This window comes from Oncorhynchus gorbuscha, linkage group LG15 (assembly GCF_021184085.1).
Source record: "Oncorhynchus gorbuscha isolate QuinsamMale2020 ecotype Even-year linkage group LG15, OgorEven_v1.0, whole genome shotgun sequence".
NCBI classification, from domain to species: Eukaryota; Metazoa; Chordata; class Actinopteri; order Salmoniformes; family Salmonidae; genus Oncorhynchus; species Oncorhynchus gorbuscha.
The window spans coordinates 58348124-58364048 of NC_060187.1; the positions used below are offsets into that span (position 1 = coordinate 58348124).

Genomic DNA, 15925 nt, shown 5'->3' on the forward strand with positions numbered 1-15925 from the left:
AAATATAAACCCCCCCACACAGCTCAGCTCTCGGGACAAATTACATTTTGTTAAATGCCACTTGGGCCTTTTATGGTGCATGGAGTAGTGCCATTATTGTCCTTTATTCATAATATGAAAGTATGTCAATTCTCAGCATCTTTCTTATGCTAGAGCAGACAGTTAGCTTTAGTCTTTCCCCAACCCCCAAAATACATATTTGAATGATTACACCTTCTGTGTAAGCTTACACAAATCTGAGGAAGGTTAGGGGAAGGATATCACGGCAACACCAAGCTAATGTGGTCGTCTCGTCCACCCTTGAAGACATTCGTAAGCAAATGGAGCCCCATAAATGCTTTGACGTAATGAAGTCAGCCGAGGATTTTTAAAAAAAAAAGAGCTACTAATAAAATGTTTAACCTCAATGTAACAAGACAAATTAGGGAGGCTCGACGGTGGATCTCTGCCGGTAAGGAGAGCAAATGCGGCAATCCATTAAACACAAAAGCTGTGCTCCTCCGGCAGCTCTCCCGCGTAGCTGCATGGTATCTCTGACAATTTGCATTGTGAGTGGAGGCTAACAGTACAATATGAAAGGGATGAGAGGAACGAGCAAAACAGAAGGAAGTTGGTGATTCATCTTTGAACAAGACTGATGGTCCTTTGTCATTGGGATGGTAGGTCTTGAATCTTGAACTTAAAACCTAAAAAATAATATTGAATAAATAATTAAAGAATATTGTTCCTTTGATACTGTCCTCCTGTAAGCAGGTTAATGTTGTTCCTCCAGATTACATTACTATACAACAGGAAATTTTACTTCGACACAGCAAAATGGAGAGATAACTAGGTCACAGAAAGTAAAGTGTACCGGAGGTGGTTCGCTGAAGTCCACTTGCATTATGAGTATAACCTTCCTTGATAGATAGACGTTTCATTTCCAAATCATAACCAAAGTGTCTAAAATGTATATATATATATATATATATATATATATATATATATATATATATATATATATATATATATATATATATATATATATTTTAACTCTATACAGTTATTTTAAAATGATTTGGACATCAAACACGGAAAATGATTTTATCTGGGATATTGACTTGCATTGTTCTTTGGACACAAGCGCAAAAGAAAAATGCATTTGGTGACAGTAGCAAGGATAACAAAATCAAAAGGAGATCTACTTTTGGAATTTGAGTGAACTATCCCTTTAAGATCATAGCGCTAACGTGGTCTGGAATCGCTTAGAACAATTACGTTAGCAAGTTACAACTACTCTTTAAACATGTTGCCTTTTCCCAATTTAACTTAGTTCCCTATGATGAAGTGAAAAAAATTAAATAACCTGCATCATTTGCAGTTAACTAAATAAGTAGGTCAAACATTGATTCTCTGGAAGACATACCCACTGAAATGCGTTTTTTTTATCCATCTCCTCATAGCAAACCTTTATACTATCTAATCGATTGATCATGTAATTTATCAATCCAGCAATAACATAGTGCTCACCCTAGAGCACCATGTGCTGCCTGCGCACGTTTATCTCTGTTTAGATGGACTAGTATTGAGTAATTGTGGCACCTATGTGTTCTGTAGCCAGAGGCGGACTGGCCATGGTGGCCATGGTGGCTGGTGTGTGAGAGAAAAACCGACCCTGCAGTTCAGCAGGTACTCACACTCAAACCATTAAAAGGAAAAACCATTGAGCGGGAGAAATATACTTCATTTAATTCCATACTGGACAGAATACAATAAGTGCCAGTGGAAAGTGCAAAAAGTGCTATGTGTTCTGCCCTGATACAAGTGGACCAAATATGTATCCAAAGGGGTCCATTTTGTTATACAAACCAGACACCTTATGCTCTGAAGCCAAACTCACCGACAGTCGCTGAGGAAGAAGCCATTTCACTGACATGTTTAAAATGCAAATGGCTATGTTTGGAAGAGGAAGAACAGCCTAATAAATCAAAATCCTGCCAGCTTGTCTGTAGGAGTGAGGTGTCATACAAAACAAGAATACACAAAATGGAGAGGTGTAAAAGCCGACCTTGCATGCTTCGAAAGAGGCGTGCCCTGGGCCGTGTGAGGCTTTGCTCATGGCAAACAGTGTCTGAGGAGTTGCAAAATGGGTGAAACATGAAAATAAGTTGCTATATTGATATGCAAAATGTGTAAGTAACATAAGCTATACAAAATATTGCATTTATAGTCATGGGGCATTGTTTTGACCTTATCGGTGTTAGTTATCTTATCCCGATATGGAGAAGATAGTTTCTCAACTTGGAAAACATTTTTAGTTTTTTATGACGTTTAGTTTTTAAAAGAGATTAATAAGCAGTAACAGCCTCTGGTGTAGAGAGCGTGTGTTTATGTGATGATGCCACGAAGGAGAGAATGTTAAGTTCAGGTAATGATTCTCACGGGAAGAGGTGCCTCCCTGATGTTAAATTGAATCTTTGCTTGTGGGGAAAATAACATGGGGAGAAAGCCAGGGCATTGCATTTAATAGTACTCAGTGCTTCTAAATCCACAGAGAATATAACTCTTAAGCATGTGTGCTTTTGTCAAGGCTGTTATAAGGAGCCACGAGTAGTTATGAATGCTTTTTGCTAGTCGTATATTGCATTATGGGTGATAGACGGTACTGTAAACACACGAATTTCACACAGGTGGATCACAACAAATGTTACTACTGTATGTAATATTACAAGCATCAAGAATCATCACAGTGAATTATTGTAATGTTTGTTTGTGTCAATTAATCCCATAAGGGATGGGTTGCCAACTGGTGCTTTTACACAAAAAATAAAATGTCCTTAATTCATTCAGCATCCCTGAGCCTAATACCTTTCTCAATAAAATTGCCATTTTACCGTAGTGTGTATTTAGTCACATCCCCATTATGTAACATACTTTATATTTGAATGTTTTGTCATTGTGTTTTGCAAGGCCTTTCACTGTACTTGTGCACATGACATTACAAATTGAAACTATGATTTCAGCACCTAGCCATTCTAGCTGCAGCAGCACTGCAGTCACTCAGATTGTGTTGCTTTGTTGACTGGAATTGCATCATTATCTTCTGCTCTGAAAGGACATTTATACTTATTTGGCTTAGAAGAAATGAAGTCATTCTTCAATGAGATGCGTAGTGCATTGACAAGGTTTTTATTTCCTCGGCAGCACTGTATGACCAATCCGTTTTTAGTATTTCTTTGAGTGTTCTAGGTGCCGTGCGACAACAGCTGACAACAGCATTTTATGGCCTGGAATCCAATTGGGCTACCCGTTGTTCCAGTTCCTTACCAGTTTGACTGCTGAGCTGAGTGTCCTCCTACACTTAAGTGATAGTTCTTACCTTGAAGTGTTACAATACTGGCCTTGTTTGCCACCGTGTAAGGCTGTCAAATTACAAAGGACAAATCCAATCAAATTGGGTAAGGAAGGTTAAAAAGCTGACCACTTTACCTCCTCTCAGTGGGGTGGTTACTCTTCAAAATTGCCCTCATAAATCTTCTCAGTAAAGTAGTGGAGGGCACTGAACTCTACCTCTGGTGGAGAGGTTGTTTTAGACGTCGACAGGGACAGAAAATAAAGTAGTCAAAAAGCTATTGTAAACAAGATATATGGGAATTGAACTGACAGAGGACCTCACAATGTCATACTAAATGCTGTGGAAGGCAGCCTGGCCAACCTAAGTAATTGAACATTTATGTCCAGAGACTGATAAGCCATTTTCACCCTGTCAAATGTAAGTTGTCACAAATGGATGTATGTTATGCATACATTATTTGTGAGGCACTGCTCCACACAATTCAAAATCATGCAAAGAAGAATACAAAACAGAAAATCGACACAACAGCCCATATAAAAGCAAGCATGTATACTATGCAAGCCATTTTACAGGTGCAGGGAACATATGGCTGTGTCCAAGGAGGTGGAACATTTCAAAGGCAGAGAAAGAGCAGAATAACATTTAGATGTGACCTCTTTGTCTTGGTGACATTATTTTAATTGGACACATGCCAAGTGGCAGGGTTCTTAATGAAACCCCACAATGAAGAAGCAAACGCGTGTCACTTTATTATTTCAAAAACACCAGAACCGATTCCACCATCAGTTTGTGCTTTCTGTCTGTTAAAACTTCTTTGGGCTGCAATCCCGTTAATGGGATGATATGACAACAGCCAGTGAAAGTGCCGGGCGCCAAATTCAAAACAACAGAAATCTCATAATTAAAATTCCTCAAACATACACGTATCTTATACCGTTTAAAGGTAGTCTTGTTGTTAATCCCACCACAGTGTCCGATTTCAAATAGGCTTTAAGGCGAAAGCAGCACAAACGATTGTTAGGTCACCACCAAGCCACAGAAAAACACAGCCATTTTCCCAGCCAAAGAGAGGAATCACAAAATGCACAAATAGAGATAAAATGAATCACTAACCTTTGATGATCTTCATCAGATGACACTCATAGGACTTCATGTTACACAACACATGTATGTTATGTTTGATAAAGTTCATATTTATATAAAAACAATCAGAGTTTACATTGGCGCGTTACATTCACTAGTTCCAAAATCATCCAGTGATTTTGCATAGCCACATCGATTCAACAGAAATACTCATCATAAATGTAGATGATAATACAAGTTATACACATGGAATTATAGATATACCTGTCCTTAAATGCAACCACTGTGTCAGATTTTTTAAAAACTTTACGGAAAAAGCAAACCATGCAATAATCTAAGACGGCGTTCAGAACAATCAAGTCAAAATAGCCGCCATGTTGTAGTCAACATAAACCATAAATTACATGCTAAATATACCGTTACCTTTGATGATCTTCATGAGAATGCACTCCCAGGAATCCCAGGTCCACAATAAATGCTTGATTTGTTTGAAAATGTCCGTTATTTATGTCCAATTAGCTACTTTTGTTAGCGCGTTTGGTATACATGTCCAAATGCTCGTTCTGGTCAGCGTTACGTCGGACAAAAACTTCAAAAAGTTATATTACAGGTCAAAGAAACATTTAAAACTAAGTACAGAATCAATCATTAGGATGTTTTTATCATTAATCTTCAATAAAGTTCCAACCGGAGTATTCCTTTGTCTTGAGGAGCAGGTCACTATCATGTGAAATGCGCATGACCATGAAATGGCTGACTGCCAGACACCTGATTTATTCTGCAGTCATTCAGTCCCACAACCTCATTCAAATTTCTATAGACGGTTGACATCTAGTGGAAGCCCTAGGAAGTGCAACTTCATTAATATCTCAAGGGATTTCAATGGGAACTGTGTTGAATAAATACCAACCTCAGATTTCTCACTTCCGGTTTTGATTTCTCCTCAGTTTTTTGCCTGCCATATGAGTTCTGTTATACTCACAGACATCATTCAAACTGTTTTAGAAACGTCAGAGTGTTTTCTATCCAATAGTAATAATAATATGCATATATTAGCAACTGAGACTGAGGAGCAGGCCGTTTACTTTGGGCACCTTATTCATCCAAGCTACTCAATACTGCTCCCCAGCCAAAATAAGTTAAGCTTAGTGGAATCAGAGGCTGCGTTCCAGGCTGACTACATTGCAGATGCATGCCAGATCTCCAGCCCAGACCACCCACTCCATTACTGCTTTGATCGTCTACTGACAAGTCGGAGATACTGGACAATTAAGTGTCACACCACGCCCTTCGGGAGGAGTTTCATCCTGGGGGCTATCACTATAATGAACAATTCTATGTAGCTTCCCTCTATGGGCAGGTGGAGGGAGGGAGGGGGTATTATTTCTGTCTGCCTTTTTGTTTATTGCGTTCATGTGTGAGCTGTGCTAGGATTTTCCTCTTGTACGACAATAAACCTGATTCTAACCTGACTCTGATATCTCACAATGCACGTATAGGTGTTTAACATTTCAACTAACATCATCATATGGTATAGCAATCAGATAGCTGACTCTGCAGTCGATTACTTGCACACAACCATTGGATGGTGCATGCAACACAACCGGAATATTGTCAGCTTGGAACATGACCATTATTTTAAAATGAACTCTCTGCCTAGACTGAGGGTTTGTTTGGATACAGGAATCCTACTGTATCTGGCATTAGATTTTGGGATCGCCCCCCAAAATGTTCTGCTCATCCGCGTTCTTCATAACCAGCTAATTGTAGTCAAATTAAAATATAAGGCTGCCAGGTACATAGATATGCCCCTTTAGTTGTTTTCCATCTGAGAATTTGAGTAAGACCAAGAGTGTACAGTATGTGTGTTCCATTGATCACCTAATGTGAAAAAGCAACCACATAACCATTGTGTTTGTTATATTCTGTAACAATCGTACATAAAGAAGATGCGTATGTGATGTCAAACGTCTCCATATCAGGGGCTACACTAAACTTTTACCTCTGGGGGTCCTCTTGAGTTCAAATGGGTCCCCTAAATGGACAGAAATATTGTCTGGAAATGACAGAATATATCATGGAATATGTATATGAACCCTACAGCCAAAATTCAAGCCAAAATGTGAGCTAAACAATTGGCGACTGAATACCTACAGTGTATCTGTAAGATGACCGTTGTTCTCCCTCACCATGTCTGCCATCCAGGCTCTGAGCTGATGCCCAAAGCCCTGTCCACCAGGATCATCGGAGGCATCTGGTGGTTCTTCACCCTCATCATCATCTCCTCCTACACGGCCAACCTGGCCGCCTTCCTCACCGTGGAGCGCATGGAGTCACCCGTGGACTCTGCCGACGACATCGCCAAGCAGACCAAGATTGAGTATGGTGTGGTCAAAGACAGTGCCACCATGTCTTTCTTCAAGGTATGCATCTTAAAAGACGTGGTCTGTCTTTGCTTTGGTTTTGAGTTGTGCTTCGTTTCATGTTGATTTCATTATTCATTGATTGAAGCACGCTGAGTACACACAGTCATAAAACTTGTTTATGAAGACCTGATGCTGCATCAGTACTTTTTTATATACAGTATGCTTCACAATAAAATAAAATAAATAATCATATTCTTTCACAAAATACATTTTTTATATATATTTTTTATTTCCAGTTAGATCTTATTTCCCACTGCAAAAGCAGTTCTCCACTTCTCCACGTTGTTTTATGGGATCCTCCCAAAACAATTGTTTTATTCCAAAGTTTCAGCTTTTGCCCTGCAGTGTTCTCAACTTTATTTTATTATTTTGAGTTTCGACTCCGATGCTGTTCCTGTGGTGCTGAATAACACGTAAGGGTTTGCTGTTGTTTTTCTGTGTAAGAAATGGAAAACATTGGACACAGTTCTCTGGAACATGTTTCATGGACAATGGAAAAGCTCATGTGTTTATGGCACACAACACCAAGGAAAACAGATGATTTTACCCACGGTGATTGTCCAATTTGAACACTTTCAAATATTCTCTATTGAATAGTTCATAAATACTTCATGTAATATGTGTGCCTCTGCTAAAGAGTGTATCTTAGGAGTTTCCCCTGCCCTGACAATATAAGTGAGGATGTATTTTAGTTGACTTCTCTCTGGCCAATTTGCTATTTACATCATCCCCATTTCCTTTATATTGTTTTATTCATATTTTATTTATTGGCACTTTGTTTTTTTGAAAAGTGTGTGTTAAATATTATTATTATTATTCATAATTTATCTTACTGCTCTCTGTTAGCATTTTCTCCGCTGCTCTATGACCCGGTCAGAATATCCACCAATAGAATTTTCACCCACATAAAGATTTCCTGTGACCACCAAAAAATCCACTAGGGGAGAAAGAGCACATTAGTACCCGTTCTATTCCATAAGGTTTGATTAACATGGAGTTCAATGAGGGATTAGACATGGTCCATGGAGTAACTAGAATTTGTGATTATACCAAATTAGAGTCATCAGTTGCCTATCCATTGGAACTACTGGCTATGGTGTAAACCAGGGGTGGCCAACCCTCCTCCTGGAGAGCTACTGAGTGTTCAGGCTTTTGCTCCAGCCCCTACTGAAACCTTATCCTACTAATCATCTACTCATCAGAGCCTTTATTTCCTGATGGCTGCCTGTCTACCCTGAGATATACCCATCTATTTGAATCTTCTCTAAATGAAAGATTGACAATTAGTCAAGAACTTGCTGTAAGTTCTCGGCACAGTAAAAAGTGGATTTTACTCCTTGAGCGTGTTTACTTTGATTAGTGACAGATATGATTGCATTGTTATTAGTCAGAGGAGACACAGGTGTCTATAATTACCTCATCAATTGCAGAGCTCAAGTGCCCTTCTCGTTATCACTGGGAGGGCTAACGAGCTCGACTGAAGCGGATGTGGGAGCTGATAAATACTGAAGAGGTCGGGGAGTAGCTGTAGATTTGTCAAATCACACTGCATGGAAGGGCACTGTAGGGCAAAGTAAATCTTTGCACTGTAATCTCTGGTGCACTATGCTATCTTGGCAATCAGATGTACTGCATGTGTGTCACCTGCACCTATAAATAAAGTTTTTCTCATTTTAACCGCCAATGCAGGAATTAAGTAACTAAAGAGCTTTGACATCCTACATATTTTCAAATGACTGGTGATGAGACGGTCATTATCTCAAATTAGGTATGGAATAACATTTGACCCCTTGTCAAATAGCAGGAAATATCACAGACAAACGCAAGGCTAATAGAGAGGAACTCAATTAATCAATACTTTTTTCTTATTTCCTGTGGATGAAAATAGAGGTACATTACCTCCCCATACTAAATGATTGTATCCAGTGGCACAAGTCACTTCTTATATAAAATAAATGAATAGATGTATGAAAGTACAGAAGTGTCAAAGTAGATACAGTAGCTGAAAGCTGTGAATGTTAAAGTGGCATTGCACAGTTTATTCCTTTTCTTGGAGCTCAAGGCTCCAATATGTTCCTTAATTGCTGCATTTACATACCTCGAGATGGAGAAGTGCGGGAAAAGGATAATAACAGCATGATAGGTGCTCAAGATTGCCAGATTATTTTCAACACCAATACTATGTGCTACAAAGATGGGGGCTATATGTGCAATGGGATCAACACACGGTAGAAAACATGTACATTTTTAAAAAGTACTGTTTAGACTCAATGCCCCTTTGACCAGGTGTAATGCACAAGCTGAGGTTCAACATTGATTGTACTTTCAATTCTTCCCCAGAAATCAAAGGTGTCTACTTTTGAGAAGATGTGGGCTTTTATGAGTAGTAAACAGAGTACGTCGCTGGTCAAGTCCATTGAGGACGGCATCCAGAGGGTTCTGAAGTCTGACTATGCCTTGCTCATGGAGTCCACCACCATTGATTACATTACCCAGCGGAACTGCAACCTCACCCAGGTTGGAGGCGTCATTGACAGCAAAGGCTATGGAATAGGCACTCCCATGGGTAAGATGTAACAAAATCTGTCATTCTTAAGGATTAGCCCCTTTTTTGCAATCTTCGCCTAAAATGACATGCCCAAATCTAACTGCCTGTAGCTCAGGTCCTGAAGCAAGGATATGCATATTCTTGGTACCATTTGAAAGGAAACAATTCAACATTTATTTTTTTGTACCATCAACTTTGAAAAGCTAGACAAATTCCATAATGTATTATTCCAGCCCAGGTGCAATTTAGTTTTTGGCCACTAGATGGCATCAGTGTATGTGCAAAGCTTTAGACTGATCCAATGAACCATTGTATTTCTGTTCAAAATGTTGTATCAAGACTGCCCAAATGTGCCTAATTTGTTTATTAATGTTCAAAATTGTGCACTTTCCTCAAACAATAGCATGGTATTATTTCGCTGTAATAGCTACTAGATTAGACAGTGCAGTTAGATTAACACGATTGTAAGCTTTCTGACAATATCAGATATGTCTATGTCCTGGGAAATGTTCTTTTTACTTACAACCTCATGCTAATCGCATTAGCCTACGTTTGCTCAACGTCAAGAAGTTTTAATAGATCAAATACGTCGTTGATGGTATGAATACTCTCAAGCTCTCCATAACTCCTGCAACAAGCACCATCCCCCACTGATACATTGGTAGGAGGTGGTCCTCTCGAGCTGGACAAACAAATAACACATTCATTCTATATCTGTGCTTTCGATGCAGAGCATTTTGATGACCTGCTATTGTATTTTACTCTTGTTATTTTGTAATTTCTGGACAATGTGTGTATTGTTAAATTTTTGCTGCACTATTGAAGCTAGAAACATAAGCATTTCACTGCACCTGCGATAACTTCTGAAAAACTGTGTACGCAACCAATAACTTTTGATTTGATTTACCAGTCAAAAGTTGACACACCTACTCATTCCAGAGTTTTTCTTTATTTTTACTATTTTCTACATTGTAGAATAATAGTGAAGACATCAACACTATGAAATAACACATGTGGAATCGTGTGGTATCCAAAAAATGAGGTAGTCACCTGGAATGCGTTTCAATTAACAGTTGTGCCTTAAGTTAATTTGTGGAATTTCTTTCCTTGTTCATGCTCAAAAATAAAGAAAAACCCTTGAATGAGTAGGTGTCCAAACTTGTGAATGCATATTAATATGCAATGACAACATACACATTTAAGCCATGTGTTGTGAAAACACCCCTGTGGCCTCTTCAGCGAGGTCCAGTTAGTGGTTTGTCTTATCGTACAACCAGACTTAAGCAGACCTGTTGCTTGCCTTACAGGCTCTCCATACCGGGACAAAGTGACCATCGCCATCCTGAGCATTCTGGAGGATGGCCGTCTGCACATGCTGAAGGAGAAGTGGTGGAGCGGCAGCAGCTGTCTGGACGAAGAGCGCCGTGAGAAAGCCGGCCCCATGGGCATTCAGAATTTGGGAGGGATCTTTATAGTGCTGGCGTCTGGCCTGGTTCTCTCCGTCTTTGTGGCTATAGCCGAATTCATATACAAGCTAAGGAAGACGGCGAAACGTGAGCAGGTAGATATTAAACCCATGAATGTGATTCAAGATTGTTGATCAATAATTTATGTACTTGATGTGATTATTTTATGGATGACATTGTTTGCATGATGTACAGTATTTGTATTGGTTAATTTTAGATCCTTCACTTCCATTATTCAACTTGCCTAACTGTGCTTATGTCTGACAATATGAAAACAACTTTTAAATTCAAGCTGCACTCTGTCCATTTTAGTTCCCTTTATTAAAGGGATTTGCATTCCCTCAAATAATCCCTGTGCTATTTGGCCATAAAATAGAACATCTTATCAGGCATAATTGTAAATTGGTGCATGCCGAATTAATCTGTTATTAGTCATTGCAGATGTCAGAATACCATGAAACTCAAGTTGTAAATCGCAGATTGGAGTTATGCAACTAAGCGGGTTGTGTCAAGCATTCTTGTATAGTTAATGGGGTAAGAATACGGCTCTGTGTTCAATCTATCTGACAGAGCAGGAACAGTGCACACTGTGTGGGTTGCATGTGGTGGGGGTTGCAGTTTGACATGGCTGTCAGCGATGGGAGAGGAACAACATACATGACTGTTTTGTGGTTAATGTGTTTTGTGCTTTTGATTGTTGACACTCTTTGCTCTCAGAACCATTTAAAGCTAAGGCATTTACCCCCCATCCCTCCCCCTCCCCCCTTCTCTCCCCTCCTCCTCGCCCTTTTCGCCCAGAGGTCTTTCTGCAGTGCCATGGTGGACGAGATCAGACAGTCGTTCACCTGCGGGAGGCGTGTGAAACACAAACACCACCACCAGGTCCCGGTCATGGTCAAGACGGATGCAGTGATCAACATGCACACGTTCAACGACCGACGACTCCCGGGAAAGGACAACATGAGCTGCAACACTGGGATGACCCCCGTGTTCCCGTGACGGTTTGCGCCTCCCAGAGAAAGAGCCTCCTGGGCAATGTGGAGGGCGTGATTGGTCCCGAAACCTGGGACAATGGAATCGAGGGTATTACCAGATTCACCATCAACCACAGCGACATAGGGACACTAACGAAACATGGAACACTAACTCAACATGGTACTATCAAAATGGCAGCATCGGCGACACAGGTATGACAGCGTTCACCCATGTATTCCAAAAGAGACAGAAAAAGAGAGAGAGTGAGGTGGAGGAGGAGAAGAACCGTTCCTGGAAAAGGAAACCACATCTCCAAATAATCTGTATTCAAGTCCGATGTTTACGTGCGTAACACAAAAATACACTCACCAAGGAATCACAAGATATCCAAGGAATCCTTGATTGACAACAATGATTCAACCTTTTTATTGGACAAATGGCATAAAGGCAGAGTTGGCTTCATTGAGCATGGCAATAAAAGAACTACAGACAGACATGGGAAATTAGGTTTTGATGGGAGATCAATTATGTCACACATAGCACATCATGATCATTCAAAGTCAAAGTTCTGACTGATTCTTTTTTATCTTGTCTGTAGGTCCTTTGGCAGCAGAAAATTATGTTACCTCAAACCTTGTACAGACATAACGTTGAGTCTTTGATTTGCTCTCTTTGAGTCACCGTCTATTTTGTGGGAGGCGTTTTTAAACGCATGGCTTGGACCACCGGACTTCTATAATTCCACCAGAAGAAACACGTCCTTAGTACATGCAGATGACAGCAATGGAATCCCAACAGTGAGCAAATCCCACAGTAAGAGGGAGCATTAGTCACTCAGTGAACTTGGTTTGCAGATCTTTAATTGACGAAAAATGACTGTTCAACGAGAGAGAGTTGACATCACTGAAGCTATCCTGAGGTTAATGGGGAGACCTTGATTTATTGGTAATAAATTACGTTTCCACATATTGTGCCATTTTGTTATTGTGACTAAACACAATGTAGGGCCCTATTTGTTTGTGCTTCACCACATTATTTGCAGACATATGTTTTGTGGACATTAAGATAATCTTGGCCGTGAAAAAAAAATAAGAACAATGAGCTAGCCAATTTCCAAAGATCTGCCCATAAAATAAAACTAAACATTGGATGTGACTACTCATGCAAGTGCTTCATGAGATACTGTTCCCAAATTTCTGAATTAGACTATGTTAGATAGTAATATCCATGGCCTTTTTTCTCTTTACAACACAGGGTAATGTGTTCCTATCAGATATAATAACTTTTTTGGGGGGGGGGGGGCATCTTATTAATCAAACAAACAAATATACAATACTCTTGGGATAATGAATGAGGAGTGATTTGCTTCAACATATTCATGTACCAAAATGCAAGTACGTGACACTTAAAGTTTACTCTAATCTGGCTACCAATGATAAATGGACATGAATCCCCTTATACTTGTTGCACCACTAGTCTATATTGTCCTCTAAAATAACTACCTGGTCTCATTACTTTTTGATATGTACATGTTGAACAACTGTACGATTTAGGGGTATAAATTGAATTTATTTCCTCATAAAAGCACAACATGTTTATGGTTATGTTAAACCCAATCATACCGTTCATGTTTGAAGGGTTATGGTTAGGTTTATAATCAGCTAGTTAGTTAGCCAGCTAGCTAGGCTAGCTTGGCTAATCTCTAGTTGGTTATATCTGCCAGTGTCCACTTAATAAATATTTCAGAGAAATCTGTCTGCATTGGCTTTGTGTTGTTAAAAAAAACAATGGCAATATAACATTTTCAGAGGGCAATCAGCCATCTGTTTCCATTTTGTGGAAGTGTCTCTACAATAAGGCCCCTCAGAAATAGCCATCCATTGAATTGCTCTTGCTGCTTGCAATGAATTACCTTCTGACTGCTAAACAGATACTCTAATCTAGTAATATCAGTGACATGAAAGAAATGCAGAGAGCACAGTACAGATGTACAGGCTGCATAGTCACTGTTTTAAGCTGTTTGGTTTTAGTTCTGCAATTGCAGGTGATTGTAAATGACTAGGTTTTGTATTGTGTTGGAGGACATTGGACAAGGGACCTTATGAGTAAGAAACAAATGCTGTCATCATTTTCAATGGTATTACATACTATTCCTTCTGCGTGTGTTTACTTTGTGGCCACGGCAACAGTGAATGTCCCCGGGACACGCAAATTATTTTACTTATTCATATTGCAGGGCCGATATTAAAGCTCTGTGGCAGCGTTACCGAACGCTACGCTACCATTACGGAAATGAGATAGGCTAGCTCTGAGTGGCTGATGAGACCCTTTTGGTTTTTGCATTTGATTTTCATTCTGTGCACTAGAGATAGATATCATTAAATTAATCATTATCATGCTCAGATGATGAGATGAACAAACATATGGAAGTTTGGGTTTTCTGGGTTTATGTTGTCTGGAATGCCTATAAACTGTATATCTGCAATGAGTATTGAGCTGTAGGATGCTAGGAGTCTATATGTGAGCTGCCGGAATAGGGAGCTGAACAGACAGCATACCTCTGTGAGGTTTACAATATTGATAAAAAAGACAAACTATCTTGGGTTCCTTTTTTTCAACATTAACAATGTAAAGATTCAAGTGAACTTAAATCTGTGTGACTTATGATTGGTTTGGTAGAAACTCATTGTATAAATGTTAATCAACTCCCTTCTGCAAAGTAGAGTATATGTAGATAAGATGAACAGGAGAAAATGTATTTTGCTAAATTTTTACAGGTAAATGCATACATTTTTGCTCTCAGCCAAACACAATTTCTTAATTTAAATTAGGTTTCATATGCCACTTTAACCTGTACCCCACTCCCACTTCCCAGACCTCCATATTAATTTATTCGATTGGAATGGATTATAATATATTATATTGGATTATGATCATCAAGAGTAGAATATTATATGTAAATCTTATTTTATCACACCTAATATATTGATATAAGGTGTATGTGACGTTGTAATATTGAATTCCCCAAAACTGTAGAGGAAACTTCTTTAGAATAGATTTTGTATGATCTAGCTGGCTCTTTTCTTCTCTTTTGAAACCCATGATGCAGTTGGGCAAAGACTGGTTGTTACACTACACGTTAGACTGGCTTCCAGTTGAATTCTCCTTTGACTGCAAACACAAGTTACTTTAGTGCTTTTTCTGTTAATCCATATACTCGCTGAAATAATAGTGGTGAAAATGGACATCAGTGATCCATTAATAAAACTATTTACATTTACTACCAAGATTTGAGTTCAGTTAATTCAATCAATCCCAATTATGAAGCATACTGTCTTTTTTATAGCAAAATGTGAATTGTTATTTTTCGACATTTTATGAAATCTAAGAGAAAAATAAAGAGAAAAATAACATAACGTGCAGTATTTGCTATGAGTTACACTTTATTAAGCAAACAAACAGTCACAGCGCTAGGTATTTATTTTTGTTTTGTTTTGAGTTGAGTTGAGCTGAATTGTCTACTTCTATCGTTTGACAAGAAACCTCTCAAACATATGATATGTTGGTGCCGACCGGGGTTTTCTTTGTGGACATGCAGAATTTCTATGAATATAGTTTTTTGTAACGTTTTGGAACATTTTCTGTTTACCTAATAACTGTATGTGTTAAGAGAATACCATTATTAGAATAACCAAGTAAAACGTGGGGAAATACAAAATCATAGAGAGGCTATTGCATTATTTTCTTTTTAACACTGTGAATAATTCAATTGTACAGTTTGCTGTATGGGTTATATGATTTTAAAGTTTTAAATAAAACATGTAAAACTATATTACTCTTGTTTGAGTCCTATTATTCAAAGACACTGTGTCAGTTTATAGACTAGATTCATACAACTAAACCTGAGAATACAAAACTCTCTCTGCAGAGCTGGCTCAAGGCGAACTTTGTTGCCATTTGCCGTATGGATCCATTCACTCGGGCTGGAATATCCCTTTGAAGTCATGCTTTACCTGAGCTGGCTGATACCGAACCACTGAAGTATAAGTTCACAGTGACATGAAAGACCGGAGGGCGCCACAGAGAAACATGT

At 38.9% G+C, this 15925-nt stretch overlaps 1 protein-coding gene across 1 annotated transcript in view; it reads left to right on the plus strand.

Moving 5' to 3' along the window:
• Positions 1-15664, plus strand: part of LOC123997585 (glutamate receptor ionotropic, kainate 3-like) — a 130288-nt gene extending 114624 nt beyond the window's left edge. Inside the window, exons 13-16 of the mRNA XM_046301978.1 lie at positions 6623-6840; positions 9184-9409; positions 10699-10952; positions 11658-15664. Of these exons, the coding sequence (XP_046157934.1) occupies positions 6623-6840; positions 9184-9409; positions 10699-10952; positions 11658-12050 (1091 nt within the window). The 3' untranslated portion in view covers positions 12051-15664. The remainder of the gene's footprint in view (positions 1-6622; positions 6841-9183; positions 9410-10698; positions 10953-11657) is intronic.
• The last annotated feature ends 261 nt before the right edge of the window (positions 15665-15925 follow it).